The sequence below is a fragment of the Triticum urartu genome, chromosome 7A (genome assembly GCF_056163025.1).
Source record: "Triticum urartu cultivar PI428250 chromosome 7A, HENAU_Tu73, whole genome shotgun sequence".
Taxonomy (NCBI): domain Eukaryota; kingdom Viridiplantae; phylum Streptophyta; class Magnoliopsida; order Poales; family Poaceae; genus Triticum; species Triticum urartu.
In genome coordinates this window covers 746,445,774-746,465,825 of record NC_141879.1, presented here as the reverse complement: position 1 = coordinate 746,465,825, position 20,052 = coordinate 746,445,774, and the positions used below count along the sequence as shown (strand labels likewise).

The 20,052-nt window shown below is 46.6% G+C and overlaps 1 protein-coding gene across 1 annotated transcript; it reads left to right on the top strand.

The window, feature by feature from the left end:
* The first annotated feature begins 15,910 nt into the window (after positions 1 to 15,910).
* LOC147962712 (uncharacterized) lies at positions 15,911 to 16,315 on the top strand. The gene has a single exon (XM_087536398.1). The coding sequence runs from the start codon at positions 15,911 to 15,913 to the stop codon at positions 16,313 to 16,315; it is 405 nt and encodes a 134-aa protein (XP_087392524.1).
* The last annotated feature ends 3,737 nt before the right edge of the window (positions 16,316 to 20,052 follow it).

Genomic DNA, 20,052 nt, shown 5'->3' with positions numbered 1-20,052 from the left:
GCATGGAGACGGATGGCCACAAGGCGTGGGCGGCGCCTTGCATCACCTGCCGAACTCGTTCGTGCAGTTGTGAGAGCTCGGGAAGAAGGTCACCCGTAGAACCGGGCATTTCCTCTGCAGGACGACCTGTTAGCATACCTACAGACATAATCTGTTAGTCGACTTCCTCGCCGAACTCTTTTTCAAAGTTCGCTCAAGCACTTACTAAATATGCCGCGTCGAAGCCGCCGATTCTCCTTAACGGAGTCCGACAGTTGGGCACGAACATCCTTTAGTTCCACGCCCAGCTGGGTGTTGGCATCTTGGAGATTATTCTTCTCCCGCCTCACCTTTGTAAGCACGCTCTCGCCGGCCTTTAATTGGCGCAGGAGTTGTTGCTTATCCGGATCTACTCCGGCGCCATCTGCAATGTTCTTGTCAGATTTGCACACACGCCGCACTTCACATAATACTTATCATTCGAAGCGTATAGTACCAGAGGGGGGTCTCCTTGGGCTCCCCTGCTACGGCTAGTGCGGCCTCAAGTTGTGCTCTGCACTCTTCCAGCTCCTGGGACAGTTGGGTATTCTTTTCTGTAAGAACCTGCATAACAAATGATCCTTAAATCAGTTATTCTAACTGTTTCATGTCTCGGGGGCTACTGGTATATATAATCACCAAATTTTCTTACCCGTATGTCCTTTACATACTGCTCCATGGCTCTGGTTAGACCATTTTGAGCAGCACGGAGATACGCATCTCCCGAGTTAAAGGCCTCCAACGCCTCCTGGGAGAAACAAGCATCGCGAAGAACTATTCGGTGACGCCGGTGGTTCATGGCACTCTCCACCTCGGAATTGGTGGCAGACAGCCTGTCCGCATCCTCTGTCGGAGGAGCGTCCGGTGCGCGCCTTGTGTTCGCCTCCGCTTTCGGACCCGGCCTTGGAGCCTGGCTGGTGGAGGCGCGATTGGCAACCTCTCCGGATATAGTCCGGTGAGCGCTCTTTTTCCAAAAGAGAGCATGGGCGTTAGTATCCCTCTGAGAATAATGTCTCGGAATACGATGGCGCGCCATACCGTTGCACCGGCGTCTCAATCCGGCAGCACTTCTTTTCAGCCTGTTGGGCCTCGCGGCCCCTTGTTGGCTAGTCGCCGCAGGCTCGGCCTTCCGCCTCAAGGACTTCCCCTGCTAAACACGGTTGTTATATGGTAATCAAAAACGTGCGAGGACGGATCCCTTTTCAAAGTGCTGGGACTTCGGTCTCAGTTACCTGTGAGGCTGGAAGTAGCCCTGGGTAATCGGCCGTAATGGCCACCAAGGTGTTGTCACTGCTCAATTGGTAAAATACCCCATCAATCAGCTTCACAGATATGTCCGCATCCTCTTGGGAATCCGGGTTGAGGGACCATTCCGGATCCTCGGGTTGTGGAGGAGGGATGTTTATCTCCTTTACGGCTTGACGCAGTTCCTACGTCGAAATCGCAAGATAGGATACTTAACTATGGGAATATGGAACGGATGGGCAAGAAGAAGTGTCCGCTTACCCAGCTTGGAGGATTGTACATAGAAAATCCACCCAATGGATTGACGCGGAGAAATTCCTCCTCTTCTCCCTTGTACAAAGCGGACAAGATCTTCGTTAGAGCGGCAACCGATTCCGGCCCCTTACGGCCGCAGTGGGTGGCATCATCCTCCCTGTTGAAATCCCACATGGGGTGGCCTCTATACTAAAGCGGCTGCACCCCCCGCATGATGCATGTGGCCATGACCTCGATCATGGTCAGTCCAGAATGAGCTAACAACCTTATCCGGCTCGTCAGATAAAGAACGTCCTTGTCATTTTCCTTCTGAGGGCTCCGTGGATGCCAGCTTAGGCGTTTCTTCAAGGGAGCATTGTCGAACTCAGGGAGGCCGATCCGAATAGGATCCGGAAGGGGGGCGTCTTCTACATAAAACCATTCTGAAGGCCATTCTTCGGACGCCTTCTTTGGGGTTCCGGATAGATACCCGGTCCCGGCGATGCGCCACACTTCGGCTCCGCCCACTTGATATACTGACCCCTTCTGAGAACGGGGCACAAGGTAGAACAGCTTCTTCCACAGCGCGAAATGAGCCTCGCAGCCCAAAAACAGCTCTCAAAGGGCTACGAAGCCCGCGATATGCAATATGGAGGCAGGCGTAAGGTTGTGCCACTGGAGGCCGTAGAACTCCAGGAGCCCCTGGAGAAACGGATGAATTGGAAATCCGAGCCCTCTTATCAAATAAGGGACAAGGCATACCCGCTCTCCTTTGGAGGGATTGGGGATGCTCTCCGCTTGCTCTCCGCCATTATAGGTGGCGAGTGTCGGTGTCAGAACCGGCGGATCTCGGGTAGGGGTCCCGAACTGTGCGTCTAAGGCGGATGGTAACAGGAGACAAGGGACACAACGTTTTACCCAGGTTCGGGCCCTCTTGATGGAGGTAAAACCCTACGTCATTCTTGATTAATATTGATGATATGGGTAGTACAAGAGTAGATCTACCACGAGATCAAGGAGGCTAAACCCTAGAAGCTAGCCTATGGTATCATTGTTGTATATGCTATCGACTAGCCTGGCCCTGGTTTATATAATGCACCAGAGGTCTAGGTTAACAAGAGTCCTAGCCGAATACGCCGGTGGGGAGAAGTCCTTGTCTTGATCGCCAAGTCTTTGTGGAATCTTCCTTGTATGCGGTAGCTGTCCGAACTAGCCCATGAGTATACGGCCATGGGGGGCCTCGGCCCAATCTAATAGATCGGGAGACGACGTGGTGAGTACCCCCTAGTCCACGACACCGTCAGTAGCCCCCTGAACAGGTCTTCAAGTTGGGGACTCTCCTCGATTCTTCCGAACTGTTCTTCATCTTCGGTCGTCGGTCTTGAAAACTGGTTCAACAAATCTTCTTTATCTTCGATCTTGAGGATCGCCGAAATGCATTCGACGAGTTTACACGTCGGGTATCCGAGGAACCCCTTTAAGTTTCCGGCCTTTACCAATGCCTTGTTATTTTTATGCCACACCTCGGGTTTGAAGTTGTTCCCGGGCGGCAGCTGTTGGGTTTCGTAGTAATTTCAAAAAATTTCCTACGCACACGCAAGATCATGTGATGTACAGCAACGGGAAGGGAGAGTGTTGTCTACGTACCCAATGTAGACCGACTGCGGAAGCGCTGACATGACGTAGAGGAAGTAGTCGTACGTCTTCACGATCCAACCGATCAAGCACCGAAACTACGGCACCTCCGAGTTCGAGCACACGTTCAGCTCGATGATGATCCCCGGACTCCGATCCAGCAAAGTGTCGGGGAAGAGTTTCGTCAGCACGACGGCGTGGTGACGATCTTGATGAACTACAGCAGCAGGGCTTCGCCTAAACTCCGCTACAATATTATCGAGGTATATGGTGGCAGGGGGCACCGCACATAGCTAAGGAATAGATCACGTGGATCAACTTGTGTGTCTAGAGGTGCCCCCTGCCTCCGTATATAAAGGATTAGAGGGGGGAGGCTGGCGGGCCAAGGAGGAGGGCGCAGGAGAGTCCTACTCCCTCTGGGAGTAGGATTCCCCCCCCCCAATCCTAGTCGGAATAGGATTCGCGGAGGGGGAAAAGAGGAGGAGGGGGCCGGCCACCTCTCCTAGTCCTAATAGGACTAGGGGAAGGGGGAGGCGCGCAGCCCATCTAGGGCAGCCCCTTCTCTTTTCCACTAAGGCCCACTATGGCCCATATACCTCCCGGGGGGTTCCGGTAACCCTCCCGGTATTCCGGTAAAATCCCGATTTCACCCGGAACACTTCCGATATCCAAACATAGGCTTCCAATATATCAATCTTTACGTCTCGACCATTTCGAGACTCCTCGTCATGTCCATGATCACATCCGGGACTCCGAACAACCTTCGGTACATCAAAATGCATAAACTCATAATATAACTGTCATCGTAACCTTAACCGTGCGGACCCTACGGGTTCGAGAACAATGTAGACATGACCGAGACATGTCTCCGGTCAATAACCAATAGCGGGACCTGGATGCCCATATTGGCTCCTACATATTCTACGAAGATCTTTATCGGTCAGACCGCATAACAACATACGTTGTTCCCTTTGTCATCGGTATGTTACTTGCCCGAGATTCAATCGTCGTTATCCAATACCTAGTTCAATCTCGTTACCGGCAAGTCTCTTTACTCGTTCCGTAATACATCATCTCGCAACTAACTCATTAGTTGTAATGCTTGCAAGGCTTATGTGATGTGCATTACCGGGAGGGCCCAGAGATACCTCTCCGACAATCGGAGTGACAAATCCTAATCTCGAAATACGCCAACCCAACATCCACCTTTGGAGACACCTGTAATGCTCCTTTATAATCACCCAGTTACGTTGTGACGTTTGGTAGCACCCAAAGTGTTCCTCCAGTAAACGGGAGTTGCATAATCTCATAGTCATAGGAACATGTATAAGTCATGAAGAAAGCAATAGCAACATACTAAACGATCGGGTGCTAAGCTAATGGAATGGGTCATGTCAATCAGATCATTCAACTAATGATGTGACCTCATTAATCAAATAACAACTCATTGTTCATGGTCGGGAAACATAACCATCTTTGATTAACGAGCTAGTCAAGTAGAGGCATACTAGTGACACTTTGTTTGTCTATGTATTCACACATGTATTATGTTTCCGGTTAATACAATTCTAGCATGAATAATAAACATTTATCATGATTATAAGGAAATAAATAATAACTTTATTATTGCCTCTAGGGCATATTTCCTTCAGTCTCCCACTTGCACTAGAGTCAATAATCTAGATTACACTGTAATGAATCTAACACCCATGGAGCCTTGGTGCTGATCATGTTTTGCTCGTGGAAGAGGCTTAGTCAACGGGTCTGCAACATTCAGATCCATATGTATCTTGCAAATCTCTATATCTCCCACCTGGACTAGATCCCGGATGGAGTTGAAGCGTCTCTTGATGTGTTTGTTCCTTTTGTGAAATCTGGATTCCTTTGCCAAGGCAATTGCACCAGTATTGTCACAATAGATTTTCATTGGACCCGATGCATTAGGTATAACACCTAGATCGGATATGAACTCCTTCATCCAGACTCCTTCGTTCGCTGCTTTCGAAGCAGCTATGTACTCCGCTTCACATGTAGATCCCGCTACGACGCTTTGTTTAGAACTGCACCAACTGACAGCTCCACCGTTTAATGTAAACACGTATCCGGTTTGCGATTTAGAATCGTCCGGATCAGTGTCAAAGCTTGCATCAACGTAACCTTTTACGGTGAGCTCTTTGTCACCTCCATATACGAGAAACATATCCTTAGTCCTTTTCAGGTATTTCAGGATGTTCTTGACCGCTGTCCAGTGATCCACTCCTGGATTACTTTGGTACCTCCCTGCTAAACTTATAGCAAGGCACACATCAGGTCTGGTACACAGCATTGCATACATGATAGATCCTATGGCTGATGCATAGGGAACATCTTTCATATTCTCTCTACCTTCTGCAGTGGTCGGGCATTGAGTCTTACTCAACTTCACACCTTGTAACACAGGCAAGAACCCTTTCTTTGCTTGATCCATTTTGAACTTCTTCAAAATTTTGTCAAGGTATGTGCTTTGTGAAAGTCCAATCAAGCGTCTTGATCTATCTCTATAGATCTTAATGCCTAATATGTAAGCAGCTTCACCGAGGTCTTTCATTGAAAAACTTTTATTCAAGTATCCCTTTATGCTATCCAGAAATTCTATATCATTTCCAATCAGCAATATGTCATCCACATATAATATCAGAAATGCTACAGAGCTCCCACTCACTTTCTTGTAAATACAGGCTTCTCCGAAAGTCTGTATAAAACCAAATGCTTTGATCACACCATCAAAACGTTTATTCCAACTCCGAGAGGCTTGCACCAGTCCATAAATGGATCGCTGGAGCTTGCACACTTTGTTAGCTCCCTTTGGATCGACAAAACCTTCCGGTTGCATCATATACAACTCTTCTTCCAGAAATCCATTCAGGAATGCAGTTTTGACATCCATCTGCCAAATTTCATAATCATAAAATGCGGCAATCGCTAACATGATTCGGACGGACTTAAGCATCGCTACGGGTGAGAAGGTCTCATCGTAGTCAATCCCTTGAACTTGCCGAAAACCTTTTGCGACAAGTCGAGCTTTGTAGACAGTAACATTACCATCAGCGTCAGTCTTCTTCTTAAAGATCCATTTATTTTCAATTGCTTGCCGATCATCGGGCAAGTCAACCAAAGTCCATACTTTGTTCTCATACATGGATCCCATCTCAGATTTCATGGCTTCAAGCCACTTTGCGGAATATGGGATCACCATCGCTTCTTCATAGTTCGTAGGTTCATCATGATCTAGTAGCATGACTTGCAGAACAGGATTACCGTACCACTCTGGTGCGGATCTTACTCTGGTTGATCTACGAGGTTCAGTAGTATCTTGATCCGAAGTTTCATGATCATTATCATTGGCTTCCTCACTAACTGGTGTAGGTGTCACTAAAACAGTTTTCTGTGATGTACTACTTTACAGTAAGGGAGCAGGTACAGTTACCTCATCAAGTTCTACTTTCCTCCCACTCACTTCTTTCGAGAGAAACTCCTTCTCTAGAAAGGATCCATTCTTGGCAACGAATGTCTTGCCTTCGGATCTGTGATAGAAGGTGTACCCAACAGTTTCCTTTGGGTATCCTATGAAGACACATTTCTCCGATTTGGGTTCGAGCTTATCAGGTTGAAGCTTTTTCACATAAGCATCGCAGCCCCAAACTTTAAGAAATGACAACTTTGGTTTCTTGCCAAACCACAGTTCATAAGGCGTCGTCTCAACGGATTTTGATGGTGCCCTATTTAACGTGCATGCGGCCGTCTCTAGAGCATAACCCCAAAACGATAGCGGTAAATCAGTAAGAGACATCATAGATCGCACCATATCCAGTAAAGTACGATTACGACGTTCGGACACACCATTACGCTGTGGTGTTCCAGGTGGCGTGAGTTGCGAAACTATTCCACAATTTTTCAAATGTACACCAAACTCGTAACTCAAATATTCTCCTCCACGATCAGATCGTAGAAACTTTATTTTCTTGTTACGATGATTTTCAACTTCACTCTGAAATACTTTGAACTTTTCAAATGTTTCAGACTTATGTTTCATTAAGTAGATATACCCATATCTGCTTAAATCATCTGTGAAGGTGAGAAAATAACGGTATCCGCCACGAGCCTCAATACTCATCGGACCACATACATCGGTATGTATGATTTCCAACAAATCCGTTGCTCTCTCCATAGTACCGGAGAACGGTGTTTTAGTCATCTTGCCCATGAGGCACGGTTCGCAAGTACCAAGTGATTCATAATCAAGTGGTTCCAAAAGTCCATCAGTATGGAGTTTCTTCATGTGTTTTATACCGATATGACCTAAACGACAGTGCCACAAATAAGTTGCACTTTCATTATCAACTCTGCATCTTTTGGCTTCAACATTATGAATATGTGTATTACTACTATCGAGATTCAATAAGAATAGACCACTCTTCAAGGGTGCATGTCCATAAAAGATATTACTCATATAAATAGAACAACCATTATTCTCTGATTTAAATGAATAACCGTCTCGCATTAAACAAGATCCAGATATAATGTTCATGCTCAACGCTGGCACCAAATAACAATTATTTAGGTCTAATATTAATCCCGAAGGTAGATGTAGAGGTAGCGTGCCGACCGCGATCACATCGACTTTGGAACCGTTTCCCACGCGTATTGTCACCTCGTCCTTTGCCAGTGCCCGCTTATTCTGTACTCCCTGTTTCGAGTTGCAAATATTAGCAACAGAACCAGTATCAAATACCCAGTTGCTACTGCGAGCTCTAGTAAGGTACACATCAATAACATGTATATCACATATACCTTTGTTCACCTTGCCATCCTTCTTATCCGCCAAATATTTGGGGCAGTTCCGCTTCCAGTGACCAGTCTGCTTGCAGTAGAAGCACTCAGTTTCAGGCTTAGGTCCAGACTTGGGTTTCTTCTCCTGAGCAGCAACTTGTTTGCTGTTCTTCTTGAAGTTCCCTTTCTTCTTCCCTTTGCCCTTTTTCTTGAAACTAGTGGTCTTGTTAACCATCAACACTTGATGCTCCTTCTTGATTTCTACCTCCGCAGCTTTCAGCATTGCGAAGAGCTTGGGAATAGTCTTGTTCATCCCTTGCATATTATAGTTCATCACGAAGCTCTTGTAGCTTGGTGGCAGTGATTGGAGAATTCTGTCAATGACGCAATCATCTGGAAGATTAACTCCCAATTGAATCAAGTGATTATTATACCCAGACATTTTGAGTATATGCTCACTGACAGAACTGTTCTCCTCCATCTTGCAGCTATAGAACTTATTGGAGACTTCATATCTCTCAATCCGGGCATTTGCTTGAAATATTAACTTCAACTCCTGGAACATCTCATATGCTCCATGACGTTCAAAACGTCGTTGAAGTCCCGATTCTAAGCCGTAAAGCATGGCACACTGAACTATCGAGTAGTCATCAGCTTTGCTCTGCCAGACGTTCATAACATCTGGTGTTGCTCCAGTAGCAGGCCTGGCACCTAGCGGTGCTTCCAGGACGTAATTCTTCTGAGCAGCAATGAGGATAATCCTCAAGTTACGGACCCAGTCCGTATCATTGCTACCATCATCTTTCAACTTTGCTTTCTCAAGGAACGCATTAAAATTCAACGGAACAACAGCACGAGCCATCTATCTACAATCAACATAAACAAGCAAGATACTATCAGGGACTAAGTTCATGATAAATTTAAGTTCAATTAATCATATTACTAAAGAACTCCCACTTAGATAGACATCCCTCTAATCTTCTAAGTGATTACGTGATCCAAATCAACTAAACCATAACCGATCATCACGTGAGATGGATTAGTTTTCAATGGTGAACATCGTTTATGTTGATCATATCTACTATATGATTCACGCTCGACCTTTTGGTCTCCGTGTTCCGAGGCCATATCTGCATATTCTAGGCTCGTCAAGTTTAACCTGAGTATTCTGCTTGTGCAAAAACTGGCTTGCACCCGTTGTAGATGGACGTAGAGCTTATCACACCCGATCATCACGTGGTGTCTGGGCACGACGAACTTTGGCAACGGTGCATACTCAGGGAGAACACTTCTTGATAATTTTAGTGAGAGATCATCTTATAATGCTACCGTCAATCAAAGCAAGATAACATGCATAAAAGGATAAACATCACATGCAATCAATTTAAGTGATATGATATGGCCATCATCATCTTGTGCTTGTGATCTCCATCTCCGAAGCACTGTCATGATCACCATCGTCACCGGCGCGACACCTTGATCTCCATCGTAGCATCGTTGTCGTCTCGCCAATCTTATGCTTCCACGACTATCACTACCGTTTAGTAATAAAGTAAAGCATTACATCGCGATTGCATTGCATACAATAAAGCGACAACCATATGGCTCCTGCCAGTTGCCGATAACTTGGTTACAAAACATGATCATCTCATACAATAAAATTCAGCATCATGCCTTGACCATATCACATCACAACATGCCCTGCAAAAACAAGTTAGACGTCCTCTACTTTGTTGTTGCAAGTTTTACGTGGCTGCTACGGGCTTAAGTAAGAACCAATCTCACCTACGCATCAAAACCACAATGATAGTTTGTCAAATAGACTCCGTTTTAACCTTCGCAAGGACCGAGCGTAGCCATACTTGGTTCAACTAAAGTTGGAGAGACAGTCGCCCGCAAGCCATCTATGTGCAAAGCACGTCGAGGGAACCGGTCTCGCGTAAGCGTACGCGTAAGGTTGGTCCGGGTCGTCTCGTCCAACAATACCGCCGAACCAAAGTATGACATGCTGGTAGGCAGTATGACTTGTATCGTCCACAACTCACTTGTGTTCTACTCGTGCATATAACATCAACATAAATAACCTAGGCTCGGATGCCACTGTTGGGTTTCGTAGTAATTTCAAAAAATTTCCTACGCACACGCAAGATCATGTGATGTACAGCAACGAGAGGGGAGAGTGTTGTCTACGTACCCAACGCAGACCGACTGCGGAAGCGCTGACACGACGTAGAGGAAGTAGTCGTACGTCTTCACGATCCAACCGATCAAGCACCGAAACTACGGCACCTTCGAGTTCGAGCACACGTTCAGCTCGATGACGATCCCCGGACTCCGATCCAGCAAAGTGTCGGGGAAGAGTTTCATTAGCACGACGGCGTGGTGACGATCTTGATGAACTACAGCAGCTGGGCTTCGCCTAAACTCCGCTACAATATTATCGAGGTATATGGTGGCAGGGGGCACCGCACACGGCTAAGGAATAGATCACGTGGATCAACTTGTGTGTCTAGAGGTGCCCCCTGCCTCCGTATATAAAGGAGTAGAGGGGGGAGGCTGGCCGGCCAAGGAGGAGGGCAAAGGAGAGTCCTACTCCCTCTGGGAGTAGGATTCCCCCCCCCCCCAATCCTAGTCGGAATAGGATTCGCGGAGGGGGAAAAGAGGAGGAGGGGGCCGGCCACCTCTCCTAGTCCTAATAGGACTAGGGGAAGGGGGAGGCGCGCAGCCCATCTAGGGCAGCCCCTTCTCTTTTCCACTAAGGCCCACTATGGCCCATATAGCTCCCGGGGGGTTCCGGTAACCCTCCCGGTATTCCAGTAAAATCCCGATTTCACCCGGAACACTTCCGATATCCAAACATAGGCTTCCAATATATCAATCTTTACGTCTCGACCATTTCGAGACTCCTCATCATGTCCATGATCACATCCGGGACTCCGAACAACCTTCGGTACATCAAAATGCATAAACTCATAATATAACTGTCATCGTAACCTTAAGCGTGCGGACCCTACGGGTTCGAGAACAATGTAGACATGACCGAGACATGTCTCCGGTCAATAACCAATAGCGGGACCTGGATGCCCATATTGGCTCCTACATATTCTACGAAGATCTTTATCGGTCAGACCGCATAACAACATACGTTGTTCCCTTTGTCATCGGTATGTTACTTGCCCGAGATTCGATCGTCGGTATCCAATACCTAGTTCAATCTCGTTACCGGCAAGTCTCTTTACTCGTTCCGTAATACATCATCTCGCAACTAACTCATTAGTTGTAATGCTTGCAAGGCTTATGTGATGTGCATTACCGAGAGGGCCCAGAGATACCTCTCCGACAATCGGAGTGACAAATCCTAATCTCGAAATACGCCAACCCAACATCCACCTTTGGAGACACCTGTAATGCTCCTTTATAATCACCCAGTTACGTTGTGACGTTTGGTAGCACCCAAAGTGTTCCTCCGGTAAACGGGAGTTGCATAATCTCATAGTCATAGGAACATGTATAAGTCATGAAGAAAGCAATAGCAACATACTAAACGATCGGGTGCTAAGCTAATGGAATGGGTCATGTCAATCAGATCATTCAACTAATGATGTGACCTCGTTAATCAAATAACAACTCATTGTTCATGGTCAGGAAACATAACCATCTTTGATTAACGAGCTAGTCAAGTAGAGGCATACTAGTGACACTTTGTTTGTCTATGTATTCACACATGTATTATGTTTCCGGTTAATACAATTCTAGCATGAATAATAAACATTTATCATGATTATAAGGAAATAAATAATAACTTTATTATTGCCTCTAGGGCATATTTCCTTCAGCAGCGTCCTCTTGCGTCCGAGCTCCAACGCCAGACTATATTCGAGGTATCTTTTGCAACCGAGCACCAACGCCGGACCGCTTCCTAGCTCTAACGCCGGAATGTATCCGAGCTCCAACGCCGGACTATGTATCCGAGCTCCAACGCCGGACTGTATCCGAGCTCCAACGCCGGACTATATCCGAGGTGTCGTAAATCACCTTGGTTCAAAGAAGTTTGAAGGAGTTTAGCCGAGCTTAATGCGGGAAATGTCCTCTATGGAGCCAGCCACTTGCACCCGAGCTTTATGCCGGGCTGCTTCCGAGGTGGTGCACCACCCCGAATGTGGGCCGATTTTTGTCAATATTTTTGATTGGTGCAATTTATTCTCTGCCGAGATATATAGCCAGTAGCCCTCAAGGTGGGTATCGGTCTGAAACCCGAGATGCAGATGAAGGATGACATAAGACCGCTGATCCCAGTAGCCGCTGAGACTCAGGTTGATTTGAAAAATCGGCCTGAGGATCAAGTCCTAGCTCGGCAGAATACTTCGGGACACTAAAAGCGGCGTGCTCAGTCCTCGAGACTCAGGTTGGGTGCGGCCGACCAACCTGAGGATCAAAATCTCCTCGGAAACTATATTGCACATAAAATTTTCTGCATTGAATAGGCAATGCAGTAGCCCCCGAGACACTAGTCGGGTGGCAACACCAGATCAGGTGATCGATGTGCCCCTTTAATATTTGTAAATAATAAGCCCGAAGCCCAGTAGCCCCCGAGCCTTAATGCGGGCACGGGTGGCCGAATTAAGGATCGATATCCATAGTAAAATCATAAATTATGTGTAATGACTCTATGTATCTAAGTACTTTACGTCATTAATGCTCGGATCCGCATTGTACATAACTTTGTAGACCGACCATCGGCTTCCACCTCCTCGGCCAGTAGCCGAGGAGTGTTTGTCCTACTTTATAAATCCTTTATGAGGGCAAAGATTTACGACAAACAAGGCAATCTGGCCACACGGTTTTATAAACAAAGGTACGCAGAGAGATATGTTATATTACTGTTTAACAGAAGAAATGTCTTCCAAATAAAATAGTCCCGCTATCGGTTCCTTTCTTTGGGTTGTCATGCTAAGCATGATCATGAAACCTCAGCTCCAATGTAAGAGCAAAATATCGAGGATCTAGTTTGGGAGGCTAGTTAATAGCCCCCGGTAGTGCTCGGCGACAGCCGAGGTCAAGCCATAAACACTTCGGCCATTGTTATGAATGGCCCGTCATTTAACACCGTCATTGGATCGCTGACCAGTTTACGCTTATTGTGACAGTCAGTTTTCGGCTTTCTCCACTGAGGTGCTTAACCTTGTCAGCTGGAAGCACAATCGCAGTGGTTCTCCCTTTGCACACCTAGCCGAACAAAGCGGAACGTAGGAGCCAAGCACAGGAGCCGGGCAACCCAACTATTGACCGAAGACATAATTCGAAACCGATGCATATATAGCAATATTCGAGAATGTTTTTGCCGAATCTCTAAAGGTGTCCGGCGTTGCACTGCGAGACTTGTGCTGAAAACACACAAATAGGTTAAAAGTGCCATAAGCTTGGAAAACCAAAAAACGCCAGTAAAAACTTGACGTCCGAACAAGATCAAGTGTTCGGTGCCAATCCGAAAATTGGCCGTAGCAAAAGAAGTGCTTCTGTCGTGCTTTAACATGATACATCCTATCTCAAGACTTCAAGCGGGTCAGCCTACGGCTTCGACCTCCAATCCCGAGGGCGGAGTACTTCTCATTAGGCTAGTTTAGCAAACTAAACTCTAGCGGCTTTGAGAGAGAAATTAGGCTCCCCGGCTAGTGACCACACGCTCGTGTCGAAAAAAGGAGTGATAGATAATAATAATAATAATAAAACTTTGCAACGACTAAGAACAAGAACACTTATCATAAAACGGCTCATATAAATTTAAGAGCCCCCAAGTGACTTGGGTAAAAGAATGATTGCATGTACCGAAGTACTTATATCATATCTATGTTCAACCGAACTTTAAACGCGTCTTAACCGACCGTCGGCTTCTCCCTCTTCGGTCAAGGACCGAAAAGTGTTATGTACTCCATCTGTCGAGAATATCGATGGTGTTTCCAATAACCAGGCAATCAGGCCATAAGGCTGTAACAGACGAAGCGCGCTCAGGGAACTTATGCTATATTACCGTGAAGTGTAAGAAGCATCTTCGAAGAAAATAGTACCCGCACCGATACCTTTCTTCGGTGCTCATTGTTATTATGAGACTTGTGCAATAGATTTTTTGTACTCATGAGTTCCGTTGTGTGCCGACCATCATTGAAAACTATAAGAGCGCTAGCTTTCGGCTTCACCCAGTCTGAGGTCTGGCTCGGGTGACCCGATCGTGACAATCGCAGAGGTGCTCCCTTTACTCCCTAGCCAAACAATCGGGAACGTAGGGGTAAACACAGGAGTGAGGCAACCCAGCTTGCAAATCGCTTAAGTCAATATGGTGCATATTCTGGTGTAATACACGAACAAGGAACGAAGCCGTACAAGTATAATCATATGCAAGAGGAAAAAGCTTCATGAAGGAAGCCCCCAAGTAAACAGCGTATTTGAATTTGTGCGTCACAAACGAAGTTTGAACAAGGAAAAAAATTTACAAGCAACTTTTTTTCAAAAAAGTATAATGCTTGGTCGAACCGAACACAAGTTAAAAATTTAAAACTTTGAGCATGAAGGCAAATTTGCTGGTTAATGTGTTCGGTATTGATGACGCGGTCCGAGCTTGATGCGGGACAAGGTGTCATCCCCCAAGCCGGTCCCGAGGTGGCGGAGGAAAGAACTCGGCACTCCGAAGTGGTGACATAGCACAGTCAATGCAGGCCGGCAGAGTGATGCCGAAGTCCCCGGCATGGGGTAATGAAGTGTTGACGAAGCCCGCCATCCAGCCGAGGTGACGCCAAAGGATATAGTCCGACTAGATCATTTTCCTGTGCCACATAAAATAGTGCAAACCGGAGATAATAGTAATAATAATAAAAAAATCGTTGCATAATCAATAATTTATGCAAAGTGAGTAATAATAGAAATATGGCCTGGCCAAAGTCAATGTCGATGCAGAGCGTCGGCGTGATGCGGTAAGGGCGTGGCAAAGCCTGAATTCACAGGTCGGTCCGAGTTCCGGATGCGGCATTCGCCGGACTATGTCGCTGACCTTGCACTTCCGAGCCGTGGGCCTCCACCTAGTGAAACTAGACTAAGAGTACCAGTCGTCATGTCGTACACACAATAGCTAGGAATACTGCCATTAACACGGTCACGACAGTCGCTGCACCCGCACAGGTCGGCACCGACGATATCCCTCTTCATGTGCCAGTCGACACCCAAGATATACACAAGGTTCCCTTGTGGGAATCTTGGGTGGCAGTGCTCCAATGGCCCGAACGCCCTGCAGCAACTTCTGCCGACAAAAAGAACCTGGCCTCCAAGGTGCTTCACCTCTGACCACTGGCCTTTGGCCAAGTCTGCCTCAAACACGTGCAAATTCATCGCCACCGATGATCATATACCACGAAAGCCGTGGCCTTTTGGCGAGTGTTGCTCCGCCGTACCTTCAGCTTCCTTGGAGGGATGCTCCATCGTACCATCAGTAGCTTTTTCTTGTCAGATGATACGATTAGGTGGCGGACGATATTGTTCAGTGGTTGATTACTGCCCTCCATGGATTGGTTCATCACATGCTCCCTGCGATGACCCAAGAGGTCATGGGAGAAGAGCTCCCCCAAGCGCGTGACGGTGAAGATCGGTCCGACCAGTTTGAGGAAGTCGTGGCGTGGGAGAGACCCATTGTCGATGAGATGCGATCCGCTGGTAGATATTGTACCCTAGTTTTTAATAAGTTCGTAGTAGAATATATGTACTACACGTACGGTTGATGGCTGCAACGTACGACGTTGTTGGTTTAGCTACGACTCTACGTACACATTGCCATCACCTGATCCAATCCGTCAGACGTACGTGATCATAGCTTGTACGTCATACATTGCCATCAACTGATCCAATCCGTTATATATATACACCGATCGCTCGATTTCGTTGTTTAACAAACCCTAGCGCGAGCCAGGCGGACGGACGGAGGGATATGGGGATCGTGGATGCGTTGCTTACATCGGCCGGAGCAATAGGCAAAGAACTAGGCCAAGCAATAACGACAAACATGGAATTCATCAGCGACAAGAACTGCGTCGAGCAGCACGTGGCCAACGGCGGGTGCATCGACGAGTTCATCACGGCGGTAGACGAGTGCCACCCCAGGCAGATCAAGACTCGGGAGGACCCTGCCGAGCGTGTCCTCGACGTCGATGCGTGTGTCAAGGCCACGGCGGCGCTGCGTCAGTGCTTCGAGGGCAACCGCCTGTGGTTCGCGCAGCAGTACATACGCCGCATGGACGAGGGCCTCGACGAGGACCGGAAGCCATCGCCGGTTCAGGTGGAGGAGGAAGAGCTGAAAAGGTTCAGGTGGTGGACTGGCATGAGGAGAAGCTAGGTTGATATATACCTATGAACGGATTGTTTTTTAACCCCGCTATGCTTGGATTGTGATGAGTGTTGATTGGCGATCAACTAATTATTGTACTTTTCCTTTTTTTTAACAGCCCATCATACATGTCTGCATGCCCTTTATATAATCTTAATGTTATAGATCAGATTGGTTAGCGGTGATGGTGGAGTTTGTATCTATACTTGATATAATCGACTCTTTGTTTTGGCTGGGCTTTCTTTCTAAAATTCTAGAGGTTCTCTATCCGCACAATAAACACTTGTTCGTGTTTCCTGCGAGCCTTCGCGACAATATTGCAGTATTACGGTTGCCTATTGGAACCTCTATATATACTCATACTTACTTACAAAAGAGCAAACATTATCTTTTCTAAACGCAGCTTACGTCCGCAACCTCCAATTCCGTGATTATCGCCCACCTTTCCACTTGATTCCTTTCCTACTCGATCCCTTCTCACCATCGAGACCCCCTTCGCCCTCCTCTCTCCTCCAACAACCGGATGGCAAACCGTCCCTTCTCTAAAGGTCCTTTCTCCACCATACCTCGCTTGGATGAGGGCCTCGACGAGGACTGGAACCTATCGCCGGAGATGGTGGAGAAGGAAGACCTGACCCGGTTCAGGTGATGGATTGGCATGAGGAGAAGCTAGGTTGATACTTATGCATGGATGGTGATGTAGCTTTCCTTTTCTTTGAACAACCCATCATACAAGTCTGCATGCCCTATATGTAATCTTAATGTTATAGAACAGATCAGTTAGTGGTGTTTGCGGAGTTTGTATACTTGCTCTGAATTCTATAAGTTCTCTATCCACACAATAAACAGTTGTTTGTGGTTAAACACTTATTCGCTGTTCCAGCCAGCCTTCCACAATATTGCAATATTATGGTCGCCCGTTCGAATCTGTCTATATGTACTACTTATAAAAGGGCAAATCTTTTCTAAACGCACGTTACGATCCGCAACCTTGTTCCGCGATTATCGTCACTCGTACGCGTGCACATTGGCGAGATCGCTCGGATCAGGCGCCTGGGTGCGTGTACAGGCAGGTGATGGCTGCGTTGTCCGCGTGCGGAAGGCGTGCATGCTGAGCGAAGGGGTATGAACCATGGAGAAGTTGGAATACAGTAGATATTACACTAATATAAATAAAGAAAATGAATTCACAATAGTACCATAAGTGGTTTTTCTCGTGTCGACATTCTTCCTCGGAGTGGTTTTCTATCATATGTTTAAGCTAACTTGTTTGGAAGGTGATATTTGATGGTATTATTTGGTTGTGAGTTCGATGTGACACAAATGCACAACTAATTCTTTTTATAATCTGCTTGATTTTTTGATATCAACAACATGTTTTAACACCCCCTGCGCCCCCCCCCCCCCAAACACGAATCGTTCTCGTCCTTTCCTCTCGCTCCTGAGGTAGCGTAAATGAAGGAGATATGTTTCCCTATGTCCAGCGCCGGCGGCGAGGCCGCGGGCTTTCCCTACCTTCGTCTGCCGCTCCGACGGCGGCAGGGTCGGCGTCTTGTAGATAGGTTAGGGTTAGGTTTTTGCGGCGTTGCGGCTTGTCGGCACCGGTGACGCACCGGCGAATCAAGCTGCCGCGACGGTCCCCATCTCGACGTTACTCTCCAAGGCGGCGTCGAAGAGTCGATGGCGTGTGTTCCTCATTGGTCTCTCGGCTTGACGAGGTTAGTTATCTTTGGTCTGGGCTGGCCGTTGCAATCCTCTATCACGGTTGCTGCGACGCCCTGAGCGGGATTGCATATAGCTTGGCGTTGGGTTTGTGGTTGACGGCAGGCAGCCCTTGTGTCTTTCTTCGACATCGTCAGTTGAAGACGATGGTGCAGGCATCTAGTGGGAGGCACGGGGAAGTACCCCGGCCGACATGGCACATAGGAGATTTTTCGAGCAACAGACAATTTCATCTGCTCACAAAGCGACTTTTCTCGCGATGGTGCTCCTCTGGACCATGGCTTGAAGGTTTTTCGTCTCCTTCCTGTCCGGCGGCGTTTCATCCATGGCCGACGTCGCGATGGTTGATGGATGTTTTTTGCAGAGTGACCCCCTAGAAGTCAGTTGTATTTTCTATTTTAGCGGGGTCTTTTTTGCAATTGTATCGGGATATATGTCCTCCGGGCTCTGCCTAGAATTGGGCTGCGTGTGGTGTTGTAATCATGATTTATTATGAACACATGGTTTCCATAAAAAACTAACTCTTTTCATTTTATTGAGGCAATTATTATTTTTAGTTGATTCTAGGAAGGCCCATACAGGGCTCCTAGCCCACAAAATAATTTCGGTGGAGCGTTTGTGGCCCAGCCTGGTGGGACGGCATTAATTACTCCCTCCATTTTCTTTTACAAGACCACTATCAAAAATATATTTTTATCAATATAAGGCCACCAACAGTAATCGAAGCAAAAATTAATAATATTTACTCGTACTAGCAACTTTTTAATGCTTACATGCATGTAGTCATAATGACACTCAGCCACTTCCTTCCCATTCATTCATTGCATGCTTGTGGTGTATTAATGATCCCAGTTAACGAAAAGAAAAGTTGACTTGCAAAGGAGTCATTAAATTCTATATTGATACCTATAATATGAGTTTGTGACCTTGTATAAGGGAATGGAGGGAGTGTTTACGACCGATTCGATACATGTATGAACGTGCATTTGCCTAAAAAAATATGAACGTGCGGGCGAGGTGTGATAAAAAAAAGATATGGAGGGACGTAGCTTCTAGGCCTTCTTCTCGACACCGTGGAGGCAGCCCAAGCATAGGCCCAACTCAGCGAAGGACCCAGCCTGGTCGAGGTGAGAGAAAAAAGAAAGCATCCCTCGACGTACAACGAAACGGGACGCATTTTCTCAAATAAGAAAAAACGGAAAAATCAGACGAACTAAAGTAGGTAACACGCATGGTTGCAACGCACGTAGCGTGCATGGATTATAGTACACGACAATATTTTGACTTGACCGACGGTGCAATTAATCGACAAACCCGATCGTTGGTAGCTGTTTATTCTATATAAAGAGAAAAGAAGAGAAGAGAAGAGAAAATACATAGCGATTGATTGATTTTGTTGTTACCCCAAGCTAGCTAGTTAACGCCATGAGGTTCTTTACATACCTGGAAGCCATGAAATCACTAATTAAGGAGTACTCCATGCAAAGATCACTCTCATCTTTTCAGGTTGTGACACATGGCGTGCTGCATGTGCGTCACTTGTTGCAACCTGGAATTTTTCCCTTTTGTCATAGATTCATTTATTCAAAATACTTTATCTTTTAAACCGTGCGTCCAAATCTCGAACCGCTTTCACGGTTGGACTCCTCGCGTCGAGATCTTCAAAACTAGATCTCATGTTGATACGTTTTGAAGAACTTTTTTTTCACAAAAAAAAACCGGACAAAAAAAACCGAACCAGGAGCACAACCTTTTTTCCTTTCCGAAAAAGGCATGGTCATGCCTTCCGCGAAAATACAACCATGCCTCTCACGGAAGCAAAACCGTGCCTCTCGTGGAAGGAAAAAAAACGTATTTTTTTTTCGTTTTCCGAGTGCCTCTCGCAAAAGCAAAACCTCCCTCTCGTGAAAGAAAAAGAAACAAAAAATGAGTTTTTTTTTCTGTTTTCGACAGGCACATGCGTGCCTCTCGCAAAACGGAAAAAAAAAACTGAAAACACGTTAAAAGGCTAAACTTATCTTCAT

Excerpts from the sequence above, each read along its gene's own strand:
- LOC147962712 (XM_087536398.1), top strand. The coding sequence starts at position 15,911 with ATGGGGATCGTGGATGCGTTGCTTACATCGGCCGGAGCAATAGGCAAA.